This window comes from Carya illinoinensis, chromosome 15, assembly GCF_018687715.1.
Source record: "Carya illinoinensis cultivar Pawnee chromosome 15, C.illinoinensisPawnee_v1, whole genome shotgun sequence".
NCBI lineage: Eukaryota > Viridiplantae > Streptophyta > Magnoliopsida > Fagales > Juglandaceae > Carya > Carya illinoinensis.
The window spans coordinates 1,259,928-1,278,893 of NC_056766.1; the positions used below are offsets into that span (position 1 = coordinate 1,259,928).

The 18,966-nt window shown below is 39.9% G+C and overlaps 2 protein-coding genes across 2 annotated transcripts; both read right to left on the reverse strand.

Annotated features, from left to right (window-relative positions):
* Positions 1-216: 216 nt before the first annotated feature.
* Positions 217-5,686, reverse strand: LOC122297100 (putative laccase-16). The gene is made up of 3 exons (XM_043106986.1): positions 5,601-5,686; positions 558-792; positions 217-412 (listed from the first exon to the last, which is right to left on the reverse strand). Exons 1-3 carry the CDS (start codon positions 5,655-5,657, stop codon positions 273-275), a joined length of 432 nt encoding a protein of 143 aa, XP_042962920.1. The 5' UTR covers positions 5,658-5,686; the 3' UTR covers positions 217-272.
* Positions 5,687-5,852: 166 nt separating this feature from the next.
* LOC122297099 (laccase-15-like) lies at positions 5,853-10,348 on the reverse strand. The gene is made up of 3 exons (XM_043106985.1): positions 10,245-10,348; positions 9,990-10,112; positions 5,853-6,370 (listed from the first exon to the last, which is right to left on the reverse strand). The coding sequence occupies exons 2-3, from the start codon at positions 10,033-10,035 to the stop codon at positions 5,901-5,903; spliced, it is 516 nt and encodes a 171-aa protein (XP_042962919.1). The 5' UTR covers positions 10,036-10,112; positions 10,245-10,348; the 3' UTR covers positions 5,853-5,900.
* Between the last annotated feature and the right edge of the window lie 8,618 nt (positions 10,349-18,966).

The following is an 18,966-nucleotide window of genomic DNA, read 5'->3' on the forward strand; positions in this document are numbered from 1 at the left end:
CCATGCAATAATAATGCAAACATCAGATGGAAATGAAATAGCATACTTTTCTGCAACTATTCGAGAACCCAAAGAAAGAAAGCATACTATTCAAGGATAAGCAAACATTCATTAGAATATGACAAAACTAGACACCGCCCTCTATAAATGAGCTTTGATTGGAATCAAATTATTTTATACAACTCTAAATTTCCACATATGCAAATCATGTCCCATGAATTGATTCCGTAGGCAAATCAGGCCTCCTTGAAGCACACATTATTCTTGAAAAACTAAGAACAAATAGGCAAATTTTCTGGGAGTATTGGGAGGACGCTTGCATCGTTTGTGGGTCCATTCTTCACAATGATAACAGTACTGGCCATACCCCAAGAAGCATGTCGTTCCAAATGATAGTGCATAAACCAAACCCCTGATCAAAAGCATCGCCATATATGTCAAGATTAATGGTTGTATATAGAATTGTATTTGTATTTAAGGGTCAAGAAAATAATGAATTGCATCGATCGTCCAAATAAATATAAAAAGTGAGAGATCTAGAGCTAGAGAAGTCGTACCAGGATTATTGGCAATAAATCTAATTGTAGCCCACCCGTTCTTTGGAACACCAATGGTGTTAACTTCAGGTCGATCCACCAAATTATATGTTTCAGGAGAAGTGGTCTCATTGAAATTGCCATAGCCCGTCCCTACCAAATAGAAACTAAAACCATGGAGATGCATCGGATGATTCTCTGGAGTCTGAACATTAGTTCCTTGGAACACTATTTCCACTGCCGCCCCATAATCTATCTGTTGAGTATTATGGAGTCTAGTCCACACCGCTCGTGCGGAGGCATTGGCCGCTCGAGCGAAGTCAGACAGATTCGAATGCTCAATTTCAGCTCGACAGTGAGCTCGAATGGATGCGGGAAGGAAGTTCGCTCAACGCGCGCTCGACACACCACTCGAGTGAACATGCATTTTACACAGATCTAGGATTTTTTTGCCGTTTGACTATATATATGATTATTATATCATATGGCCATACTATAGAAACACTGTGGACGTACAGTGATTGATCCATCATTGTAGTGTGATATTCCTCAATAATAAAATCATCTGCAGCTCCAGTGGATGTAGGCAATTTGCTGAACCACGTAAATCTTGTGTCGTGTGTGATTGTTTTCTCGTTTCATATTCTTTTTCAATTTATTGTCATCATTTTTCACAACAATTGGTATCAAGAGTCAAGTTCAGGTCTGAGAAAAAACGATGGCTGGAAATGAATTGAAGGCATCGGGGCTTGAGAAGTTTGATGGTACGGATTTTGAATACTAGAGGATGCAGATAGAAGATTACCTCTATGGGAAGAAACTTCATCTTCCACTATTGGGAAAACAACCGAAAAAGATGGATGATACTAATTGGAACCTGTTGGATCGACAGGTTCTGGGGGTTATTCAATTAACCCTGTTGAGATCTGTTGCACACAACGTCATCAAGCAGAAGACGACTGGGAATCTCATGGCGGCTTTGTCAGGTATGTATGAAAAGCCGTCAGCGAATAACAAAGTACATTTGATGAAAAAATTATTCAATTTGAAGATGGTAGATGGTACGTCTGTTGCACAACATCTGAATAATTTTAATACTATCACAAATCAATTGTCATCTGTTGAAATTGAATTTGATGATGAGATACGTGCACTGATACTATTGGCTTCACTGCCAAATAGTTGGGAAGTCTTGAGAATGGCTGTCAGTAATTCTGCTAGTAAATCTAAATTGAAATATGATGATATTCGTGATTTGACTTTGGCTGAGGAGGTGCACAGAAAAGATTCAGTGGAGACCTCGAGTTTGAGTTCAGCTCTAAATGTTGATTCTCGAGGGAGATCACAAGACAGGAACTCAAACAGAGGAAGATCAAAATCAAAATACAGGGGCAAGTGCAAGTCGAGACCTGGTCAGCAAGCAACTTGCTGGAATTGTTGCAAAGCTGGCCACATGAAGAAGAACTGCAAAAAACCCTAAGAAGACCGAGAATGATAGTGCTAATGTGGTAACTGAAGAAGTACAGGATGCACTATTGTTTGCAGTTCATAGTGCAGTTGATGATTGAATACTGGATTCAGGAGCTTCCTTCCATACATCTTTCCACCGGGAGCTAATGCGGAACTATGTTGCAAGTGATTTTGGGAATATGTATTTGGTTGATGGAGAGGCTTTGAACGTAATGGGGATGAGAAATATTGGTATTGCACTCCCTGACAAGAACAAATGGACCTTACAAAAGGTCAGTTACATTCCTGAGTTGAAGAAGAACCTCATTTCTGTTGGGTAGCTCGATGAATGTGGCCATTTAGTAGTGCTCTAAGATAGCACCTGGAAGGTCACAAAATGGGCATTGGTCATGGCTCAGGGTAAGAAAACTGGTACACTATATATGACTACTGGTTTGATTGATACTATTGCTACTACTGTTGCAAAGAGCACAACAGATTTGTGGCATCGCAGACTTGGCCATATGAGTCAAAAAGGTATGAAAGAACTTCTGTCTAGAGGCAAGCTACCAGAACTGAAGTCAGTTGATTTCAGTATGTGTGAGAGTTGTATTATGGGAAAACAAAAGAATGTCAGCTTCTTGAAAAGTGGTAGGATGCCTAAGACAGGAAGACTGGATCTTGTGCACACAGATGTGTGGGGTCCTTCCCCAGTGGCATCTCTTGGAAGTTCTTGCTACTATGTCACGTTCATTGATGACCATAGTAGAAAGGTATGAGTTTATTTTTTGAAGCATAAATCTAATGTATTTAACGTGTTCAAAATTTGGAAAGCCATGGTTAAGACAGAGAAAGGCTTGAAACTGAAATGTTTGAGGTCTGATAATGGTGGTGAGTATGTCGATGGTGGGTTCAAGGAGTATTGTGCAGCTCTAGGTATCAGAATGGAGAAGACTATTCCTGGGACACCACAGCAAAATGGAGTTGCTGAGCATATGAACAGAACCATGTATGAGCGTGTTAGAAGCATGAGGTTGCACGCTGGACTACCACCCACTTTCTGAGAAGATGCAGTCAGCACTGCCGTTTACTTGATAAACAGAAGGTCATCAGTTCCACTGGATTGTGGATTACTTGAGGAGGTTTGGAGCGGGAAAGAGGTCAAATTTTCTCACCTTAAAACTTTTGGTTGTCTTTCTTATGTGCTTATTGATTCTGATGCTCGTAGTAAACTTGAGACTAAATCAAAGAAATGTTATTTCATTGGCTATGGAGACGAGGCATTTGGCTATCGTTTCTAGGATGACCAGAGTCGGAGGATCATAAGAAGTAGGAATATGATTTTCAATGAGAAAATTATGTACAAGGGTAAGTCTAGTACAGCTTCTATTGTAGCCCCTCAGGAATCCGAATTTGTAAGATCGGATGACCTACCAGAGGTCACAGTGCAGTGCAGAGATGTGAGTGACGGGGAGAGTGGGTCTAGTGCACCCATTCTTATTATTCCGCAGGCAGTTTCAGAACCGTCTACTTCTACAGTTACAGTTCGCAGGTCAGTTAGGACTACACGTCCTCCACAGCCTTTCTCACTTACTTTGAATTACATTCTGTTGACAGATGGTGAAGAACCGCAGAGTTATGAAGAAACCTTATAAGATGAAAATTCTAGCAAGTGGGAGCTAGCCATGAAAGATGAGATGCATTCCCTATTAGGGAACTAGACATGGAAGTTGAAAGAACTTCTATTAGGGAAGAAGGCATTACACAACAAGTGAGTATACCAGGTGAAAACTGAGCATGATGGCAGTAAGAGGTACAAGACCAGACTTGTTGTAAAAGGCTTTCAGCAGAAGCAGGGTATTGATTACTCTGTGATCTTTTCTCCTGTGGTGAAGATCACAACCATCAGGATGGTACTGGCTATGGTTGCTATTGAAGATTTATTTCTTGAGCAGTTAGATGTGAAGACAGATTTTCTTCATGGAGACATTGAAGAAGACATCTACATACACCAGCCTGAGGGATTTGTGGTACAGGAAAAGGAAGGTTCAGTTTGCAAACTGAGGAAGAGCTTTTATGGCCTGAAGCAAGCTCCTAGACAGTGGTACAAGAAATTTGATAACTTCATGCACAGTGCAGGGTACATTAGATGTTAGGCAGATCACTGTTACTATGTCAGGCACTTTGAAAATTCTTACATTATTCTGTTGTTGTATGTGGATGACATGCTTATTGTAAGGGCTAGTATTAATGAGATCAATAATCTGAATAAGCAGATGTCAGAACACTTTGTAATAAAGGATTTGGGAGCTACAAAACAAATCCTTGGCATGAGAATTGTTAGAGATAGATTCAGAGGTACGTTGAGACTCTCACAGGTTGAGTATGTGAAAAAGGTACTCAGTAGGTTCAATATGGACAAGGCCAAACTAGTTGGCACGCCCTTGGGCAGTCACTTCAGACTCAGCAAGAATCAGTCACTTGATTCAGAGGAGGAACAAGATTACATGAGTAAGGTTCCTTATTTATGCTATGGTTTGCACAAGATCGGATATTGCCCATGCAGTGGGAGTTGTGAGTAAATATATGAGTAACCCAGGAAAACAACATTGGGAAGCAGTGAAATGGATTTTGAGGTACCTACAGGGCTCCTCAGAAACCTGTTTGTGTTTCTCTAGAGAGAGCTTAGAGGTGCATGGTTATGTTGATGATGTTGATCTAGCTGGAGATATTGATAGCAGAAAGAGTACCACGGGTTTTGTTTATACACTTAGTGGTACTGCAGTGTCATGGGATTCTAATCTACAAAAAACAGTTTCTTTGTCTACTACTGAGTGTATTACAGTGTTAGAGGCTGCAAATGAGATGATATGGCTACAGGACTTCGTGGAGGAATTAGGTAAAAAGAATTAGAAAGGCACTCTCTACAGTGATAGTCAGAGTGCCATATTCCTTACCAAGAATCTAGCATTTCATTCCAGAACCAAACACATTCAGATCAGGTATTATTTCATATGATCATTGTTAGATGAAGGACAGTTGTTACTTGAGAAGATTGGTGGAAGTAAGAACCCTGCTGATATGTTGACAAAGGGTGTTACACTTGAAAAACTGAAGTTGTGCGCAACTTCAGTTGATCTTCTAGCATGAAAACAGGGGCAGTGAGTTGCAGAGGTAAAGGATATCATGTTTGAAGAAGGCGACGATACAGCGAGTGTACCAGTCTCCAAGTGGGAGAATTGTTGAGTACTATGGAGTCTGGTCCACACCGCTCGAGCGGAGGTATTGGCCGTTCGAGCAAAGTCAAATAGATTCGAACGCTCGATGTCAGCTCGATAGTCAGCTCAAGCGGATGCGGGAAGGAAGTTCGCTCAACTCGCCCTCGACGCGCCGCTCGAGCAAACATGCATTTTACACGGATCTAGGGTTTTTTTGCCATTTGACTATATATAGGATTATTATATCATATGATTTTATTATATCAATAATAAAATCATCTGCAGCTCCGGTGGACGTAGGCAATTTGTCAAACTACGTAAATCTTGTGTCGTGTGTGATTGTTTTCTGGTTCCATATTCTTTTTTAATTTATTTTCATCATTTTTCACAACACTATCATCGTAACATTTGTCCCTAGGCTTGGATATAATGTGTTGTTTCCCACATCTCCCATGTAGTTAAAAGCATAGAGTGGCTTACTGGGGAAATCTACTGGTACCTCACATACATGTCAAAAGTTCAGTTTAAAATTCTGAAAACTCTGTTTATTATATGATTGATGTTGTACTATATATATATATCACAAAATCTCAAGTTAATGTATAAGATTTTCCTATTCCAAACAAACATTATATACACACACACACACAAAAAAATATATAAATAAAATAAAATATAGAAAGACAAGGAGGCAATGTTACTTGTAATACGCTTGCAGGATGTCAATTGTTGGAGTCAAGAAACTGATGTTGTTTAAGCTTGCAGACAGCCTATTACCATTTGGACCCTCACAAGATTCATCAGGGCAAAATATCTCATTTATAGAAACTGCAATGAAAATTTTCATGTCAATTTCTTTAGGGACATTGATGGAGTGCTCAATACTTGCCAAGGCCCTTATGCGAGTTGTGAAGTTTTTTACAGCATCCCTGTCAGTGACATTAGGAAGGGAAGGATATGAAGGAGAGGATGGAGGAGTATAATTTCCTGCATACTGCAGAATCGCCAAAGTGTTGGAACTATTGTATGGAACATCAGCATCAACAAAAGGTGTTGCAACTATATAATAGTAGCTAGGATCTTGGTCTGCAGTGAGCAAGATGTCCATTGTTTGCCCTGGGGTCATCATGACGTAATCGGTGGTTATGGGCTTTATGTATGCGGCATCTATTGCGCCTCCGGCCTGTCCAAAAATTACACAAGACGATATTTAAGTGGTTCAGCAAATTGCTTACGTCTACTAGAACCTCTTTTATAGAATTTGTACAAGATTTACAAAAATCTACAAATTCTCATCTCTCCCTCACGTCCCTCTTTCTCTCTGTTTTTCTTTCTCTCCCACTGCTGCTATCGCGCCCCACTTCTGCACATTTAAGCTCTCCTATTTATAGGAGAACAGACCTCTACGGTGCAGCAATCTGCTGCATAATGTTAGGGGAGGTGCCTAATAAACCAAGAGAGAAAACGGTAAATGTGCAGCCCTTCATACTTGGGTTGATTCAACAATCACCCCCTCCATCCAAGTGTGCCATACAGGCTGCTTGCAAATTGATTCATTCTTCAAATGAATGTACATCTTTCTTTGACATGAGAGACTTTTGCTATCAAATGCATCTGCAGGTACGTCTTCAAATGGATGTCCAAATGCCTCTCCAAATGCATCTTCAAATGCATTCGCATCGTCTACATCTACAGAGTTTGCAAGGGATTTTCTTCAGAGGAGATTTACAAGTACTTTACTGCACAATCTCAACTCTCTAGGATTCTTCTTTCGCTCGAGTCCATGAGTCTGTACTCATGTACACCTTGAGCAAATTGAGCTTCGCTTAAGCCACAACTGAGCGAACAATCTACCTGGTGCCTTTACAGCTTTCAAACCAGGCTCCATAATCCTACAATCACACCAATCTTCAACCTGGAGACTGGTTCTCAATATGCCGAGCTCTATCTCCAGCATGATCCCTTATCATCTACACAATTTTACAACTCATGTCTTCAATTTAGAAGACTAACTAAAGTGATGCATAACTTTAGTTCATCACGTACAATGCCCTTAATCAACATATCTATATATAGGGCAACACATCTCCCACTGCACTGGGAATCAATGGTCTCGCACGGACCTTGACACATATCAGAGAACCTGTTGCTGAGGTCTCCATCTCTGATCTGGGTGACTGACTACTCATCTTGCTGCTAACATATCCAGTTTCCAGTCGATGTGTCCATCTTGTGTGCAGTCTCTGCTAACTTCGACTTGCATAATCTCTACTCTTGCAAGATTTTCTTCATACCGTAGTTCACTACCTTCATTCAGCAGGATATTGTTTAAGGTAATAACCACCATGGAGGCCCGATCGTCTTGGCAGTTATGTGATCATCAACTTTAGGTGTAGATATCCCTAGAACATCTGACATTTTGTTTTCATCTCTCACACCTTTACTTCATGTCGTGGTCTAGGGAGATTTCTTCAAACTTAGATGAGGAAAAGTAAAACTGAATTCCTTTAACTTCCTTATCTAATTCACACAACCATTACCACGAGCCAAGACCAAGGAATCATTCGTGACCTTCCATGTCTTTTTGAGAAAACACTACTGAATGACTGCTGTCTTCAAGCTGTCTTTAACAGCATTGTGCACTGCAAGAAATGCAGCGCCATGTATTTCTTCAGTCACCATATTCACAGCATCATTCACAATTTTTCCATGATTTTAGCAATCTCTTGTGGCCTGTCTTGCCACAATTTCTAGCGAGTCATCTGTTGTCCAGATCTTGACTTGCCTCTGTCCTTACTATCAACATTCAGACCAACAACTCGAGATCTTGCCAGAATCTCTTCTACGCACCTCTTTATCTAGGATAAGATCTCTTACATTAAGAAACTTCAACTTTGACTTCTTTACAGAATTACTTATAACCATTCTCATGACCTCTCAACTTTTTGAACACAACGTCAAATACTATTGGGCAACAATAGCACCTTTTGCCTTTTCTGAAATTGAACTGTTTCTTCATCTGCACTTTGTTATTTGCAGCTGACTTTTCAAAGAAAGCCACAATGAGATCCGTTGCAGTTCTCCTCTTAATAACATTATGCTTCATGAGTTGTATGACTGCCAAAACCTGCTGATATAACAAGTTAATCAGCATCGTCCAATGATCTGGAGTTTGCTCCTCAAACTTCACGATCCCAATTGGCTTAAATCAAGGCCGAATGAACTAAGTCCGACAACATTAGACTCTAACTGGCTGACATCAAGTCCAAAACCAATGAGTCTAGCACGACTCCAACTGGTTGCGATCAAGCCAAAAACAATTGAGTCTGCCACGACTCCAACTTGCTACGATCAAGCCCAAAAAAAATGAGTCTGTCACGACTCCGACTGGCTACGATCAAGCCCACAACTGATCTACAACTATGAACGGTTCAGATCGAAAGTACCAATGGCGAATCTCAACATTCTCACCGAACCGATGAGTCCGGAATGATCCAAATAGTTTGTCAGTACTATTTTTTCATCGCAATGGAACTCCAATTGGCGTGGATCTAGCCCAAAATGATCTGCAACATGTGGAGGGTTCAGATCGAATATACCAATGGCGAATCTCAACATTCCCACCGTACAGATGAGTCCAAAATGATCCAAATAGTTTGTCACCACTATTTGATCATCACGATGGAACTCCAACTAGCGTAGATCTAGCCTAAAATGATCTGCAACACGTGGACGGTTCAGATCGAAAGTACCGGTGGCGAATCTCAACATTCCCACAGTACGGATGAGTCCGGAATGATCCAAATAGTTTGTCAGCACTATTTGATCATCATGATGGAACTCATACTGGCGTAGATCTAGCCCAAAATGATCTGCAACACGTGAATGGTTTAGATCGAATGTACCGGTGGTGAATTTCAACATTCCCATCGTACGGATGAGTCTGGAATGATGTAAATAGTTAGAAAGTACTATTTGATCGTTGAAATCGGACTCCGAATGGCTTAGATCTTGCCCAAAAAAGATCTGAAAAAACGGACGGTTCAGATCATCTGGCGCGTGAGATGCACGCGCGGAGTAGGGTGTCTGGGCGGCGAGTGAGTGAGTGGATCACACGCGCTCAGTAGGGCGTGTGGCGGCGCGTGGGACACATGTCTTCCTCTTCTGGAGGGCGTGGGGGCGTGTGGGCACGTGTGGATCAGTCTTCTTCAACCTCCGGTGCACGTGGGGGCACGTGAGTTGCAGCAGATGCACGCGCAGATCTTCTAGGGGCGCGTGTAGGCTCGTCTGACCTCCGTTTTTGATTCCGTTTGCGTCTACGAATTCGTCTCGACGCGTGGAACACCCTGGAGTTGTCAAAAGTTGATTTTGAGCAACTTGAATTTTCAGACAGCTCAAACCAGAGCTCTGATACCAATTATTGCCCCTCCGGCCTGTCTAAAAATCACACAAGACGATATTTAAGTGGTTCAGCAAATTGTCTACATCCACTGGAGCCTCTTTTATAGAATTTGTACAAGATTTATAAAAATCTACAAATTCTCATCTCTCCCTCACGTCCCTCTTTCTCTCTGTTTTTCTTTCTCTCCCATTGCTGCTATCGCACCCTACTTCTGCACATTTAAACTCTCTTATTTATAGGAGAGCAGACCTCTATGGTACAGCAATCTGCTGCATAATGTTAGGAGAGGTGCCTAATAAAACAAAGCATCAAACGGTGCCTAATAAACCAAGAGAGAAAACGGTAAATGTGCAGCCCTTCATACTTGGGTTGATTCAATAGCATCTTGGGCAACAACAGTGAGGTTGTGTTTTGCTATTCCAAAGAACATTTCTTAATTCATCCCAGCATGAACAACACGGAGAAGATATGTCTTTCCATATTGGACTGGGAAACGATATGTTGTTTCTGTACAACATGAAATATGATATATATTAGATACTAAATTAATGATTGAAATCTTCTCAACTTCTGCTTTGCCAATAAATAAAAAGCACGCTGACAATTTTTAACAGTACTTCTAGCACGTAAAATCCATACCATTAGAGCAATTATTTGGAAATCTTGGCTGGCCATTGATAGCGTAGGCATCTAATATCTGTGGATCAGCTCCTGTTGCTGTAGCATTATCAATTAATTCCTTGACATCTCTATTGAATGATTCCGCTGCAGTATAATAACATGGAATTAGATTAATCAGTTAGATGCTGAAAATATTTGCAATGGGATATTGATCATATGGCCGGGGAAAACTCTGATATGTGTGAATATATATTAAATGTTTATTAACTACTCATTAATTAACTTATACCAAGTATGAAAAGTCTATTTCCTCTCTAAGACTTAGGTCTTCGTAGGGGTCCCTTCCTGCCGTACGGCAATCCCTTTCGCTTCTTTGTTTTCCCATTTAGGCAACGGCGGTATGGAAGCCGATTTAGATGATTTGTATCAACGGCTTTCTCTAACCGAACAGGAGGAGGAGGCAGTGGTGGTAGAATTGTGTGATTTGGAGGAATCTTCTCTGTAATGGTAAGGGTTTAGTTTTATCCCTTTTCACTGAAAAACTTTTAACCGGGAGGCTTTCAAGGTTACGATGAAGTGAGCTTGGAGATTGGTGCGTGGGGTGAATTTCCGTGACCTTCATTCCAATCTTTTTTTGGCCGATTTTGAAGATTTGCGTGATAAAGAAAAGGTGTTAAGAGAAGGCCCCTGGTCCTTCGATAAGCACCTCCTTTTAGTCCAGGAAGTGGACGGGAGTAAACAGGTTCAGCAAGTAAAAATCCGAGAAGCTTCTTTTTGGGTCCGAATACATGACCTCCCTCTTCGGGCTCGAATACATTACTTTCTCCAGGTTCGAGTTTCGCTGGATGTAAGGAAGCCTTTGCTAAGGGGTACCCGATTTTCCATGGGTTCTGAAGAATCATATTGGGTGCGATTTTCATATGATCGCTTATCTACTTTCTGTTTTTATTGTGGCTGTCTGGGTCATGGAGATAGGGATTGTGAACGTAAAACACAAGCAGGTCTGGGTGCCTCTGAAGATTCCTTCTCGTATGGGTCCTAGCTAAGGGCTTCTAGTTATGGGGATTTATTTCGCGATGGTCGAACTTGGAATCAACGATCTGGATTGCGATCAAGCCGTCGTGCTTCTCCTCCAACTTCCCCATTCTCAAGGGACTATGTTGCAGCTGGAAATCGGGATGAAACGCCTCTTGTTTTCTCGGCGCCAGTTAAGGAATTGGATGGTAAGATTTCGGAATGTTACGTTCCTGCTAAGATTGGAGTATTATTTGCTAATGGGGAAACAGTTATTGGTAACGTTTCGAATCAAATTTCTGGTGAGGGGGTCGACCACATGCTTGCTGAAATTCCTGAAATGGAAACTTCTCTTTCTAAGGGTGTTTCAGTCTCTGATTTGGGTGCTAAGCAGGACGGGCTTGATTTGGGTGATGGGCCGGGGCCTGGGCCATCTTTGCAAGCCATGGAACCTAATGGAGCTCAGTCAGATGGTGAAAGGCTGGACTGTAAAGCTCAAGATCCAGCTTCGATGGATTGGCCTGATGGTGTGTCTAGCAGGAAATGGAAGAGGATTTCTTGTATTTCCTCTGCCTCTCATACCGTAGCAAAGGGCGCTCTTTCTTCCACTACAACCCTAATGCGGAAGGCTTGTTCTCCTGATGATTATGAAAAGGGTAGACCGACCAAACGAGGAGGCTCTTCTCAGGGTATTTTGTCTGAACCTCCCCTGGGAGATGACTTCATATCAGCGGTGGCTGTTACTCAGCCCCACCGAAGGCAATGAAAATCCTCAGCTGGAATGTCCGTGGGCTTGGGAACCCACGGGGCATTCGAACTCTCTGTGACTTGGTGCGGAGAGAAGCTCCCAACATTTTGTTTCTCCAGGAAACGTGTTTGAATGCAAAGGAATTTGAGGTATGCAAATTTAAATTGGGTTTTGTTAATTGTTTAGTTGTTGATTGCAATGGTAGAAAGGGTGGTCTTGCTTTATTGTGGGGTAGGGATATTTCGTTAACTATCTTGAACTATTCGAAGTGTCATATTGATAGTCAGATTGATGATGCTATGGGTGTCGGCACTTGGTACTTCACGGGTATCTATGGATTTCCAGAAGTATCTCAACGTGTTAAAACTTGGGATGTGCTACATTATTTAAATAGACGGGATGGGAAGGCGTGGATGGTGATTGGGGACTTTAATGAAGTTTTAGATCATGATAAAAAAATGTGGTGGATTACCTTGGCCAAACTGGCAGATCAATGCTTTTCGGGATGTGGTTGATGACTGTTTGCTAAAGGATTTGGGGTTTAAAGGTAACCAGTTTACATGGCGAAATTGTAGAGGAGGGGAGTGGAGCATTTGTGAGAGACTTGACCGTGTACTGGCTAAACAACCATGGTGTGAATTTTTCCCATCTGCAGGTGTCTCCCATGGCGTGGCCGCTTATTCTGACCACTCTCCTATTTGGGTGACTACGGAAGCTGATAGTGATCATGGGCACTTTAAACGCCCATTTCGCTTTGAAGAAATGTGGGTGGGGGAAAAGGATTGTGAGGCTATTATTAAAGCCAACTGGAGGGGTGTTGAAGGGGGACATGATTTGGGTCATATTATTCATAATATTAAGGAGTGTGGGGTTCAACTGAATTTGTGGAATAGGAACTGTTTTGGTAATGTGCAGAAGCAATTGAAGTTGGCTAGGCTGAATATGGAAATGCTTAATGTCTCGGATCCAATAGGAGAGTGTAAAGCTGATCATATCCAGGCTAGGGAGGATTTTCAGAAATGGTTGGAGCGAGACAAAGTTATGTGGCGATAACGTTCAAAAGCCTTGTGGCTGAAAGAGGGTGATAAAAATTCTAAATATTTCCACATGAAAGCTTCTCAGAGAAGAAAAAAGAATAGGCTGGATAAATTAAAAGATGGGGATGGGGTGTGGAGAACTGGTATTCAGCGTGATAAAATTATTTTAGACTATTTTGGAACTCTTTTTGAGAGTTCTAATCCAAGAAGCTCAACTAATTTTCTGGATGCACTTGCTGATCGAGTTTCTCCAGCGATGAATTTGGAATTAAGTCAGCATTTTTCTGAATCTAAAGTGTGGAATGCGCTGGCAGAAATGAATCCCTCTTCGGCACCAAGACCGGATGGAATGTCTCCTGCATTCTTTCAGAAATATTGGCATGTGGTTGGATCTTCCATGAAGGGTGAGATCCTTCAAGCCTTAAATACAGGTGTTTTTCCTACCTCCCTTAACCATACTTATATTTCCCTTATTCCTAAGAAGAAATGCCCTTCCGTTGTTGCTGATTATAGGCCCATTCGTTTGTGTAATGTGGCCTATAAAATTATTTCTAAAGTCCTTGCTAATCGTTTGAAAGCTGTTTTGCCTTGTATTATTGGAGAAAGTCAAAGTGCTTTTGTTTCGGGTCGGTTAATTACTGATAATGTATTAATTGCTTATGAATTGATACATTATCTAAAGCATAAGAGGGCTGGGCATCAAGGTTATATGTCTTTGAAGTTAGATATGAGTAAGGTTTACGATAGGGTTGAATGGAGTTTTATTCTAAGGGTGATGGAAGTTATGGGATTTCAGCCAAGCTTTATTTCTTTGGTGATGTACTGTGTTAAAACAATTTCCTTTTCTATTTTAGTTAATGGTGTTCCAAAAGGGCCTATTATTCCTACTCGGGGGTTGACACAAGGGGATCCTTTATCCCCTTATCTTTTCCTCTTTTGTACTGAAGGTCTTTCTTCTTTGGTGAATGCTGCTGGGGTTAGAAAGGATGTTTCTAGGCTGAAAATTTGCAAAAATACTCCTAACATCAATCATTTGCTTTTTACGGATGATAGTGTTATTTTTTGCAAAGCGGATGTGGAAGAGAACAAAAGGGTTCAAGGGGTGTTAGATGTTTATGAGAAAGTTTCTGGGCAGAAAATTAATAAGGATAAAACATATATGGTTTTTAGCAATAATGTCAGCCACGAGGTACAGTAAGAGATCCGCTCTTTGTGGGGTAATGGAGATATTCAGCAGTATGAGAAGTATCTTGGATTGCCTCCAATAGTAGGTAGATCAAAAACCAGGGCATTTCAATCTATAAAGCAGCGGGTGTGGCAAAAATTGCAAAGTTGGAAGGAAAAATTATTGTCTCAAGGGGATAAGGAGATCTTACTCAAGGATGTAACGCTTTCGATCCCAACTTACTCGATGAGTTGTTTTTTATTGCCTGCCTCTTTTTATGCTGATTTAGAGGGTCTTATGTCAAATTTCTGGTGGGGGCAAAAAAGAGAGGAAAGAAGGATTCATTGGGTTAGTTGGCGTAAGATATGTGATGCTAAGTGTAGAGGAGGATTGGGGTTTAAAAATTTAAGATCTTTCAATCTGGCTCTCTTGGCTAAACAAGGTTGGCGTTTATTGCAGAACAATAATTCGGTGTTACATAAGTTACTTAAAGCTCGGTATTTCTCCAAGTCCAGTTTTTTAGAATCCAATTTGGGGCATTGTCCATCATTTACATGGAGGAGTATTTGGGAGGCGAAGTGTTGGCTGAAGGAGGGCTGTATTTGGAGGATCGGGGATGGGCAAAAGGTTAATTTATGGCATGATAAGTGGTTGCCAGGTCATCAAAATTTAGCTTCAGAACATGGGGTAGTTGAGACTCACAGAGAGGATGTTGTGGCTTCAGTTTTCCAGGAAGATAATATGGGATGAGATATCCAAAAACTAAGAACTCTCTTCAATCCAAGTTTAGTGGGCGAAATCTTAAAAATGATGGTATTTCCGAGTGGTACAGCTAATAAATTGATTTGGAATTTTGAAAGAAATGGGATCTTTTCGGTTAAAAGCTGCTATAGGTTGATCATGGATCTCTCTCGGCTCGAAACTTCTGAATCGTCTAATATTAGATCTCAACAGCAGTTGTGGAAAGCTTTATGGAAGATGCTAGTGCCAAACAAAATAAAAATTTTTGCTTGGAGAGCTTGTATGGATAGTCTTCCATCAAAAGTTAAGTTGATGCAGAAGCAGGTTATTCAGGATGCTAGGTTCTGTTCCTTCCCGATAGAAGACTTTCTGCATGTAGTTTTCTCTTGCAATCAGGTGCAAGGTTCATGGTCTCAGTTTTTCCCTCTGTTACATAATTTTCGGCCGAGTAGTTTTGTTGAGCTGGCTATGCAGTTTGTTGCTGGGCAAGATTTGTCTAATTTGGCAAGATTTTTCCGTTTTGCATGGGGTTTCTGGTTTAGGAGAAATAAGCTTGAATTTGATAACAAGATCCTCTCTCCTTCTCATGTTATCTCCCATTCTTTGGATTTATTATATAGTTATAAAGCTGTTGTGGTTAAATCTCGGACTCAAGCCAGGTCTCACTTTAGCTGGAAAGGTCCTCCTGTAGGTGTGTTAAAACTTAATACTGATGGAGCCATTTTTTCAGATGTTCATAAAGCTGGTATTGGAGCTATATTGCGTGACTCTACTGGGCATGTCCTTATGGCTGTCTCTAAAATTGAGCTAGTTTTGGAAGACCCTGAAACCGTGGAGCTCCTGGCTATTTTTCGAGGCATGCAGTTGTGTATTTCCATTGGAATCTCGGCTCTTGAGGTGGAAAGTGATTGCTTGCTCCTTGTTAAAGCTTTGCAACAGGAAGATATAACTAATTCTTGGCTCGGCAATTTGTTTGCAGAAGTGAAACGTTTATGTAATTAGTTTTCAAGTGTTTCTTTTGTTCATGCATATAGAGAGGGCAATAGAGCTGCTCACTCACTTGCTAGAAATGCTTGGAGAGTAGAGGATATTGATATGTGGTGGGATGGTATTCCAGACTTTCTTTCTCAAACCTTATGGTTTGACAAATGTCTGTCATCGTTGTTTTATCCAATGAAGATGTTAGTTCCTATCAAAAAAAAAAAAAAACTTATACCAAGTATAAGCACTTCTTCTGCATAGGGTGGTAAGATAACAATGGCACCGTGGATGGTGGCCCGGGACCAATCGCTGTGGGCATGCCACCAAAGAGTTCCTTCTTCGTCTGAAAATATAACTTCATATGTGAAGTATTTTCCTGGTTGAATAGGGCATTGTGTGATATTCTCGGGACCATCCGACCATGGATTCCTTGGTTGCTTTATTCCGTGCCTACATATAAAAAGACGAAGTATCAATTTCCTACAAAGACTACGGATTGATCTGGTGTATAATTAATGAATTTTCCTAATTAAGGAGTTGCAAAGTCATCCTACATGGCCCATGTATGCGTACGTTGGATCAAGGTATCTCATTTAATTAATTGATCACCATTTGAGCTGAAGTTTCTCACCTGCCAATTTGTTTTCAACCCACCAAAGGTATAAACTAGGGCGCGTAGTTGGTCCCAGCTTTCCCATCATTGCTTGAATATGAATAAAGTATATTTTTATATTTATTTTAAGAATATATATATCATATACTAATTACTCCCAAAATTGATACATCAAGTCCTTATTTATAAATTTAAAAATCTTCAACATTGTATCTTGGTTTATATATAGCTAGAATTTTGAATTACATGAGAGTGTGTATATGCTTTTGAGTGATGAAAGGTAGAATTCCAAAAGGAGTGAAAAAGAATGAATAGTGCTATATATAATTATAGAGTGCACAAATACCATATATTTGCTTTGAAAAAAATTACAATCTACTATTAAAAAATTAGTTTATTTTTACGTAGATCTCGTATTTATTTATTTATTTTTAAATAATTGTGTAGTACTTGTACACTAATTACTTTTCTTAAATATGATTTTTCTCCATTGCTTTTCTCAACACTAGTTTGTCTACAGCTAGCGAGCCAACTAGAGAAGCTTTTTCGCACAAAAAGAATTATTAGTACTTTCATATTTTTTGGTCCTTCCCCCACACAGAGAGAGAGCGAGAGAGATAATACCAGTGAATAGTGACCCCATAATTTCCGTCATTGTGAACATTTACAAATGCCGTATCGCCTTTGCGAACATGAATGGTCGGGCCAGGCCATTGGCCATTTACAGTGAACATACTCTTTGTTGTACACAGCCTTGTAAAATTCGTCTCCTTAAGCTACAACCAGTAGTACTGAACATTATTAATGATATCAACAAACATAGAGAAAACAGGCACACAAATTCTTCATCAGGCTCTTTGCCATGTGAACATTAATTCTAGAGGACAATACTAAAGTAGTGAAAACAGAGACAACATACTCTATCTAGCTATATGCATACATATATATTTTTCTCGAAAATTACTTAGTTTTGATGAACTCGTGTATTTTCTATATTTCATTTAAAGGCCGTGCCAATGAGCTCGTGATCAATTGACGTACGCCTAAATTACAAGCATAAGATTAATATAGCATAAACTTACAATAAAGGAGTAGTGGTGGACATTTTTGGCCGTGCAAAGCAGCATTCCATCCAAAAACAAAAACCCTAAAAACCCAAAGAGCACTACGATCTTGTTTAGTTCCATATCTGCAATCTCTTAATTAGATTCTTCTTTGACCACTTTCAGATGGCATTTACGATCTATTTATATAGAAAACTACAAGGATTCGTTGGACATTACATATATATCCAGTTACTGATTAAATTTGGGGCCGGAACAATTATATATTAATGCATGCCCCATAAACTTTAAAACATGAATGTGAAAAGCATGGAAGGAATGCCAAATGCAATATTGCTACCTTCCAAACTTCGTGTGTGCAGTGTATCTACAGCTGGCCGCCTGTCAGTAAACTTTCTTGTGTTTATATCAAATTAGGGTCGAGCTAGGATGTTAAAAACGCTTTTCTTTGGTACGTAAGAAGCTCAAGATCATTAATAATTTAATTTAGGTCTATGAAAATGAAACTGGCTAGCTGGTAATTATTAAGTAGTGGTGTTCGCTAGGAGCTAGCATACCTACCTACCTCTTTTGAGTGAGTACTACTGCATTAATAAGATGCAAGGTAAGAGGTAGTAGTACTTCATTATGTAAACATAAATATTGAAAGAAGAAAGCACATTAATTTCGGACTCAGCCTCCAATATCCTCCTTTAATAAAGAAATCAGGACATGATGATCAGTTCATTTCGAACAAAACTGTTAAAGTCAAGTACTTGATTAGTTTTGTTTGAAATGAACTGATCATCATGTCCTGATTTCTTTATCATATATATATATATAGTAATTCCAATAGTAGTAATTAGATTCTATAGGAATTTACACCCCTGAAATTAGTTAGTTTTTTAAAAGAAAAAAAATGAATAAAAAATTAAAAAAAAAAAGTTGAGGTGTTTTTAATTACAAAGAATTACATTTTATAAAAATTAGTTTTTTTACCCCACTCATTATTAATATTATTAATTTAACTTCGTCGTTCCACCCTTCACCAGCTTATTGATCAGTTCTATTACAGCGATAATCATAATTATAAATTACCTTTGGGTTGGCCCTTTAACAGGACCTCAGAAGCTCGATCGATTTCCATGTAACCAAAATGTATTTATCGGATCAGACACAGTAAATTTTGGTACACCAAACTGAAAGCACTTGCATTATTAATGGACTTTATCATTGCTTATCATTGCTAGCTGATGGTTACCGAAAAGAGTCATGACATGTAAGCCGCGATTACTATATATATATATACATATTATATATATTTTGGTGCAAATGAGTAACCAAAGTTTACTGCCATATTGATATCGATCAGACTTCTCAATTCGGAGAGCCGTTTAA